Source organism: Anopheles funestus, chromosome 3RL, assembly GCF_943734845.2.
Source record: "Anopheles funestus chromosome 3RL, idAnoFuneDA-416_04, whole genome shotgun sequence".
Classification (NCBI taxonomy): Eukaryota; Metazoa; Arthropoda; class Insecta; order Diptera; family Culicidae; genus Anopheles; species Anopheles funestus.
The window spans coordinates 35544354-35552909 of record NC_064599.1 but is presented as its reverse complement, the minus strand read 5'-3'; the positions used below and the strand labels follow the sequence as shown (position 1 = coordinate 35552909).

Genomic DNA, 8556 nt, shown 5'->3' with positions numbered 1-8556 from the left:
TCGTTTGTCCGTCCGATTTGGGGTGCGAATTGTTGCGGGTGATTTTTCACCCCCCGAAGGCTCATCCCAATTGCCCGCATTGTACGGATTAAACGCACGGTTTCGAGGTGCAGAACAGGATAAACCGGCAGGGATTTTGTGTCGGAAATTCTTAGACAGTTCAGTGTACGCTCCGTTTGAAAAGGGGCTAAATTGTGGGTAATTAAATTAAGCTGCATGTAAATCGCTTCATCGACTGCTGTTAGGTGGACTCGTTCAAGCGGTCCCGGGGGAGAGTTTTCGTGCAAAAGGACCTGAGACAACATTGAGCAATGGGATGAATATTTAAATCTATGCACAATAAATATGCTGACACAGGGGTTTTATCATATATTTTTCACAAAGTTTTGCTGTTCTTTCTTACATTAAATCTTTTAAAAAATATAATTCTTCATTAAAAAATTCTCACAAAATACATCAAGAACACAATAAACCTTTCAGCTTCAACACCTGTTCAACATTTGCTACAAAACTTTCCCTGTTTTGTATCCAAAAATGCTCAGTCCTGTCCGTTTCGATCTTACAGGAAAAGAAAGGGAAATTGTACCGATTTTTATTTGATTTTCCTTGTATTTCCTTTCGGACACCCTCGTTTGTTGTAATCAAACGTACAAATAAACAAACAAACAAATATTGAAGAAGCAAACACAGAAGGTAGGGAAAGTTGTTCATCGACTTACCATTGGCCATTGTTTGCTAACTTTGGAATAGTACGCCAGCTATCTAAAAGTTGCACAAGAAGCACTTTTACGGACACCGGACAAGAATGCTTTCGACAGTGAAAGTTTTATCGTCTTTCGAATTCCGAACCAATTCCTTTTTTTGTCCTTATTCTTCCGGAAAGAACATAAGAGAGGTTAGAAGGACTAAAAAATACTCGCGTACAAAAAGGGGACATAGGGATAAAACGGCTTAGCGTACAGTTCCGCAGGACGATAATCCCATTAGTTTCCCGTATCATAATCGGATCACTACCGCGGCTCGGAACTGCTTTGAACTGCTGCTGTTGCCCCTGTTTCCTGGTTCTATCATTAGACTATAATACATCTGTCATTTGAGATCAGTAGAATCGTTCCATTATGGAACGTTTAAGCGTGTTTCGGATTTACTGCTCACGAGGGAAGGGTTATTTGTGGAAAAGAATGGTTAAAAAAACCCCATCATGGAAATATATTATTTTGCTAAGCTGATGTACTTACCCAAGAACAATAAATTCAGCCTCTTTTTCGAATGTATTTTACCTAATTTAACTGTGAAAACAAAATTCATGAGAGAAATATTCCATTTCTTTGATTGATTTATTTTAATGTTTTTTGTTAATTTTTTAAACATTTATATTAATAACTTATTTACAGAAGAAATTTCACTAGAGTTATGCATTTAATGTCCACAAGTTTTGCTCACCACAGTACAGTAATAGGCTTAGTTTTGCATTCACCTGATCTTCCTGAACGTAACAGTTAGTGACAAACTTTGTGCTACACCTATTTCATCATCATTTTTAAAACATTTCTTTGGTATTCCGGTTTCCTGTCTCCACACCGACCTGGGTGGAGTCGCTTTGCGATTGAATTTTTTCTCCATGCACTCCTGCAACGTCTCAGCAATCATCCATTTGGCAACTTCCGTGTGGCGAGTGCAACAGTGATTGCATACCCATATGTTACACCATCAGGTTGATGAGATTCACTGTGGAATGTATAGGTGGAAGGAAACAAATTCCCCAAAAAAAACACAAACAGAAGTTAAAATCTGGTCAACTGTATGGGAATGCTATCGTGTGAATTACCGTGTGAGTTGAACATGGCACCAGGATGTTTGCCCATACCGGGACCATGATCGTGATCGCCCAGACCCGTCTGTCCGCTGCTGTTGTTGTTCATGTCCTGCCGCAATGCGTTGAAGAGATTGGGATTGTGATCACGTGGAACTGAGGTAGTAAACGAAACCAAAGAAAATAAGAACACAAACTATGAATTAAAATTGCAAGAGGAAGCGTTCGGATCAGTCTCGAAACTGATCGATCACCTACCGTGGGTGTGCTTCTTTTGGCGGGCACGCGAGTTCTGGAACCAAACCTGCGTTACCCGCTTGCTTAGCCCCGTCAGCTGCGCTATTCGCTCCAGGTCCTGGCCGTCCGGGTTGCTGTCGATCTGAAAGTTTGCCTGCAGCACCTGCAGCTGCTCCTCGGTAAACGTCGTACGGACGCGTTTCGATTTGTTCTTGTTGTATCCATCACTGCTGCACCCATCTGTGTAAATGGTTGAGCGAAACAATAAGAAAACAAAAAATCGGTCAAAAAGCACACACGCAAAACAGCGCTGTGACGATCCGTTCTTACCATCGCTCGAGTTCGATCCATCTTCGACCGTGTCCATGTAGTGGATCTTGCACATCACCTTATCGTCGATCAGGGCGAACTGCTCACCGGTCGAGAGTTGCCGGCCGCAAGTGTCACATGAAAAGCAGGCCAAATGGAACACGAGATCGCGCGCCTTCCGCACCCAGTCTGACGCCGCTATCGTTCGGCAGCATTTCGAACATTTGGCGCCAAACGTTCTGTGTAAGTAGGAGAGAAAACAAGGAAATCATTTAAATCTAACTTACAGATCAGGAGCTTATTTAATTATTTTTTTATATTTATTCATGTAATTCATTTATTTGATTAGTTTTGTTTTGGTTTTTAAACTGAATTAACTGATGAAAGTAAAGAAAAGCATTAGGGGTTTTTAGCTATGGTAGGGATAGAAAAGTCCTGAAAGTTTGTTTATCCTTTTTTGCCCAAAAAAAAATTTATATGAAGTTAGGAAGTATTCTAGAATGTACTGGTATGGTAACACTACTAGACATCGTCTACTAGTAGTAATAGTAATAGTGGTGTGGGCTCGGATGCAACCTACACAACGAAAGAAAAAAACATATACGGCACATTCTTTAACAGACACAACGCCATGTCCTAATACTCCCATTAGTAAGTAATGTCCCAAGGTACTCAAGCCTTGTTGGACACATACATATTCTTCGAAAATGACCTTTTTTGCTATATGGGGTGGATGCTCTCTTGGTGTCGAAGAATCATTTCTGGAGGTTTTTACTGGACGATCTTGAGGAAATTTACGAAAGGAAAGAATCGAATAATATTGTACTTTTCATTGCATATACTCACACCATCGATCATATGTTCCATAGCTTTAACTTATGAATTAAAAATCTAGACTTTTAAAAGTATTTTATTTCATGCTATGTAACACAAATTTGAGCTTCACTACCCCTCTGTGTTACAATTTGTAACGCTGACAATAACTCCTCCTCCCCCTTCCAGTGTTACATAATAGTTGAATATTCCTTATCCGTTCAATTCAGAAGCTGAACTGATCTTTTCAACATTATTCCTAATATAATAGGATTCGCTATTACCCATACATATAGGTTTCTTAGTTTAATACTTCAGGGGCGACCCGGTGGTCTATGTGATAAACAACGCCGCTTCCACATGACACGACCGGGTATCAAAACCCATCCGCACCGTTCCCTCGCAGCAGAGACTGCCTATCGGGCTACGTGGTAAAAAAAAGTGTGGTAATCAAGAAATATATATTTGATGAGCTACAAATTGGTTATATTTCAGTGTTCACTACTGTAAATCTAGTAACAAATGAGAGACCGTGACCGAGTAATAGTAATCCGTAACGTCACTGAAAAAAAGATGAGTGTGAAAGAGAATCACAGAAAATATCATAATTTGATGCAGAAAATTCATTCATTCATGTACAACTGCATGATCTTGTCACTTCCAGACAAATGGTTTAAGTATCCTTGCGTTGTTATCACTACATCTAGCACACTTCATATCAAAATATTATTGTTCCCTTTTCTGTTGCTACTTATCGGCACTAATCGTAACCACTTGCAACGCTTCTAATGTCGGCACACAGATTCTTTCACCTTCAAAAGGACAAATCAAAGCAACAGCGGAACATCATCACGATACGCCCGCAATTTGTATGCACGAGTATCCAGATCTGTCCCGCTTTGAGACGGCGATCATAGCGAGTCGCACCTTGTAGGGAAACATGTCCCGCGCATTAGTTTAACCGTACCGATACCCATCGAAACCATGTTGGCCGTTGAAGAAGCTAGAGAAAATGACAGTCGTTGCCCACTCGAAAGGGTTCGACTTCGACTTGGAGTCTTCGGTTCAGCGTGACAATGCGTGAACCACCCATTTGCCCGATCGAAGAAACTCAACGGGTAGTCCCAATTTAATTATCGTCCACTACGGTCGCTTCGTCGAACACCGGCGTACCAACGCAGTCACTTATTAAAGCGATGCGCGTATAAAAATAAAACAATTCCATCCCGCTGTGATTACCTTTTCGCTGCGTCTTCGGCCTAGGGCTGCGAATGGCTGCGGACAAACAATCGAACCCGTGTCGCGAATTTCATTCAACCGATTTTGCCAACCACCAGAAACCAGAACCTGCACAACTCGCGCTTTCAGCTTATTCATTCATTTATTTATTCCGTTCTTCTGTTATTTATTTAATTTTAATTGAACCCGTGTGTTGTCCGCTTCGTCGGCAGCGACTCCCTCTGCTGCGACACCTTTTTCTTCGGATGCTGTTGTGCTTCTGAGGTTGTTTTTTTTCGACATTTGCTTCTATCGTTCGACAACGATGGTTCTGGAGCAGAATCTTCATGCTTGTTGTACCCGGTGGAAACATTCATTTTACCTTTTCTTCCAGCATATTGTTCGATGTGATGTAAAACGGCATTTTTTCTTATTTTTTGTAACTTGTCTGACGACAGTGTACTTCCTGCGATCGTGTGTTTTTTTGGGAAGGACAACACTTTATGCATCGTTCGCGCACAACAAACAGCAAAGAGCGAAAAAGCTGTTTTCAAACAGGGAGAAAACAAATAAAGAAAAGCAATGTACTGTATTTGTACATCTCACACATGGTCACAAAGAAAATCTTACGTGGTACGTGACATACGAAGCTAACTGAAAGTCGAACCATGCCAGCGAACAACAGAAACCAACAAAAAAGGAACCTAAATTGATCGGCCAATGTTAAGGACGTCATGGGGGTGCTACTGATTCTGGTTTTCTTTCTCATTTTACCCTTTATGTAGCTGGCTCGATTTGCATATTACACCAAGATCGAATTATCGCACAGGGAAAAGGGGAAAAAAGCGACTTAAACGAGATCATGCCAACGCTGTCAATCGAGCACTTGGGCTCGTGCGGTGCCGAGTGCACAAATGTCCCCGAAAGGTGAAATGTGATCTCGTCCTAAAAACCCGGCGTGACACATGGCTACCGTGTAAGGGGATACCACTCCTTTTGTATTTGTATTTGCTTTCTGCTTCTTGGTTGGCGCCTGCCGTGAGTGTGTTGTATATTGTTTGGAATTTGGATTGGTTCGTAATGTATGGGCAAGCATTCGAGCTTTTAGCTACAATGTAGAAGACTAAATAGGATTACTGCTACATAATTTGATTTTTTTTACTTCAATGTAACAAAGTGAGTCATTATTCTAAAAATAGTATTTAGTTGGTCAAATGGAATGTCTCAACGATCAAAATATTCTTAGCCAAGAAGTGGAATGCTGGCTGCTAAACGTCCATTCTACAATATGAGGAAAGTTTTTCACTCAAAGCACCTGTAGCGTGCTGCCTGAATCGCCAATTAGGTGAAATATGGATACTTTGGCAAAAAAACTGTCAAAATCCTTATGGCCACGTTTGAGAGAAAAGTTCTCAGAATTATTTTAGGTCCAGTGAATAATGTATAATAGCTTTATAAATGCTGATCTTAATATTGTAACCGAGATCGGATTAAAGAACTCTTGCATCAAGCTAAGACCTGGATGTCTTAATCTACAACTTCATGTAGAGCAATATGAAACGGAAAATTTTGAATTATATTCTAAATAAATTAAAGAACTGATGTTTGATTATTAATAAAAATATGCGCTAATTGAAGTATAGCAACGCAACTGGCAACTGACATCGATCATTTGATATCCTTTTTATTTCTTCAAAGCACACTCAGACACCCCTGCTGATAAGCCGGTCGCAAGTGCGAGATTGTTTCAGATCTTGCATAATCCACTTTTCCATCTGGCACGGTGCAGCACCCTCGACAGTGAGTTCGGAAGCAAATCCCATCGAACACCAAAACCGCAAGCAGACGATAAGCGGAGACGCGATGGCCAGGGCCAGAAGTGTGCACGCGATATGCTGCGATGCTGAACCGCTGACCATGCGGACGATAAATCATAAACTCGTTTGTAACAACACCAAACACATTTATCACTCCGTATGCATCAGTCAACTGGGTCGTTGACGGCACGACGGTCCCGGCGTCCGGTTGTGTTGTAAAACAACATCAACAGCAGCAACAACAACCGCTTCGTTCCGTCCCATGCAACCGCCTCTGGTGACCTTACTGTGCAACCGAATTTCATAGTCGTTCTCGGGGGAGAGAGAAAAAAACCCATAATAAAAGCGTGAATTCAAACGTTGAACAAAACAAAACAAAAAACCAAGCCAACCACAGAAGACACGCTCCATTCGGCAATGGGTTGGTAGGAACAACGATCATCAGCACATAACATCCAACCAAAGCCACAAACCAAACCACAACAGGGGCCATCACGTCATCTTTCCTCGCGGAAGTGTAGTGCATTGGATTCCGTACCAATAACGTTGGCATGTGCGCGAGATCTTATTGCCGGCAAGAAGAAGATGTTGCTTCCTTCGAGACAAGACTCGAACCAACCAAGATTCTAATCTGCTCCCGGTGGAACATATGCAATATCGATGTTTTGCTCCCCTCGTGATTCACCTCATAACTGCAAACTTTGTAATCGCGAGTAAGGATCGCGACTTTGCCGTACATGGATCAGCATCGTTGGGTTGAATGAGTCAAGTAGAAATATTCCTATTACTAGGATATTTATGCAGGTTGCGGTAAATTATTAATTAATAATAAACTATCTAAGGCAATACAATCTGGCTGTTTTTAACAAAATCCATTCCAAAATCCAAATTGTCTGTCTTAAAACATTTCGCAAATAATGATTATGTACAGATCATTGTATGTCAAAATATTCTCGCGATATATATATTTTTTAATCTAGCCTCAACGCTTTCTCAACAATTGTTATTCTACTATAAAAAAAACTTTCTTATTCAAACATTAAGCTAATGCTATAACATGCTATAAGTATACCGTCCAACTGTCAATATGCCAAATTTGAAAATATGCTTTTAAGACCGTTAATATCTATTTACAGTCTGGAAATAACTTTAACAACACATCACGTTATCTAGTTTATATTGGTCAAATTCGTTCTTGTGCGATAAAAAACAAACTATGTGAAATAATGCTATAAATTGCGCCATAAGTTACTTGGTAGAGAGAAGTAGAATGGGAAATATATGAAAAAAGTGTCCCCACACGGAAACCACAATTCTCGATTAACAAGGCGCGATATGTCTTGTTTAATTACCGCCACAATATGAGCATTCAGGTTAACCGGGGCAGCTCCCGTGTTCGTGCAGTTCGAGCCCACTCTTCCACCGCCATTTAACGTTCACGCCGAGCAGTATCGCTACCGATCTGGCTCTCTTCCTTGTGAGATCTTTTTCGTTACACCCAAGCAGCCCAACGGGAATGACTGCACCATGTTCGATTCAGCTACATATATAAATATTTATTTCGCACATACCGTTTCGAAGCCGAAGATTGATGGATTTACTTTTTTATTGCATCCTCTTCCTAGTGTATGGGCTGGCACATGTACCATGTGCAAGGCAGATTGTTGTTTTATTAATGCCCGTTGCTCCAATTGATAAATATGCCAATTGATAAAAATGATAATACGCACCAAAGGGTGGATACGATTGAGTCGGGCCAGTTAGTTCCGGTTTTTGTCTCGCCATGACACGAGTCCCATTCCATAATCGATAACCAGCGTGGAGTTGAGCATCGTTCACGGCTCTCACGCCACGGTGTGTCACATCTGGAGGAAGGATAGAGTGATGCGAACCACTAGTTTCAAAGTGTTATTCTTTTACGTTTTTTTTTTTCTCTCTTTACCAATACGTTAGTCTTCACCAATTCATTCCCATCATAAATCGAATTGGCGCCGGCAAAACGTGCACCAAGCGGCGGGACGCTGGTGGAACCATTTCTTCGTTCTTGCTTGTTGGGATTAAAGACCGAACTTGAGCTTCAAATCTGTAACACACACACACACGCGTACGCTTCTTGTGGCATTGACACGCATCAAATGACATCGCAATTTCAAAGCCAAAAGGTGTATTTCTATCTGTACCGCTTAACTGTCTAATCCGACAGCTCCTACCGAATGACGCTCGTTCGTTCTTGATCGTAGTCATCGTGATCTTCGTCCTGTTTCCCCTGGTTCCCCAAACCTTTACGAGCATCCAAAACAAGCCGCTTTGACGTACGGCGCGCCAGACCAGGACCCGTCAGATAAAGTG

At 41.3% G+C, this 8556-nt stretch overlaps 1 protein-coding gene across 2 annotated transcripts in view; it reads right to left on the bottom strand.

Moving 5' to 3' along the window:
* Positions 1-1333: 1333 nt before the first annotated feature.
* LOC125772215 (LIM/homeobox protein Awh-like) overlaps positions 1334-8556 on the bottom strand; it is a 29591-nt gene continuing 22368 nt past the window's right edge. The window contains exons 3-6 of one of the 2 annotated variants that reach the window (XM_049443680.1): positions 2381-2598; positions 2072-2290; positions 1829-1969; positions 1334-1728 (exon numbers count right to left, since the gene is read on the bottom strand). In XM_049443680.1, the coding sequence (XP_049299637.1) occupies positions 1703-1728; positions 1829-1969; positions 2072-2290; positions 2381-2598 (604 nt within the window). In that variant the 3' untranslated portion in view covers positions 1334-1702. Of the gene's footprint in view, positions 1970-2071; positions 2291-2380; positions 2599-8556 lie in introns of both variants that reach the window. The other variant, XM_049443679.1, reaches the window with a different exon arrangement.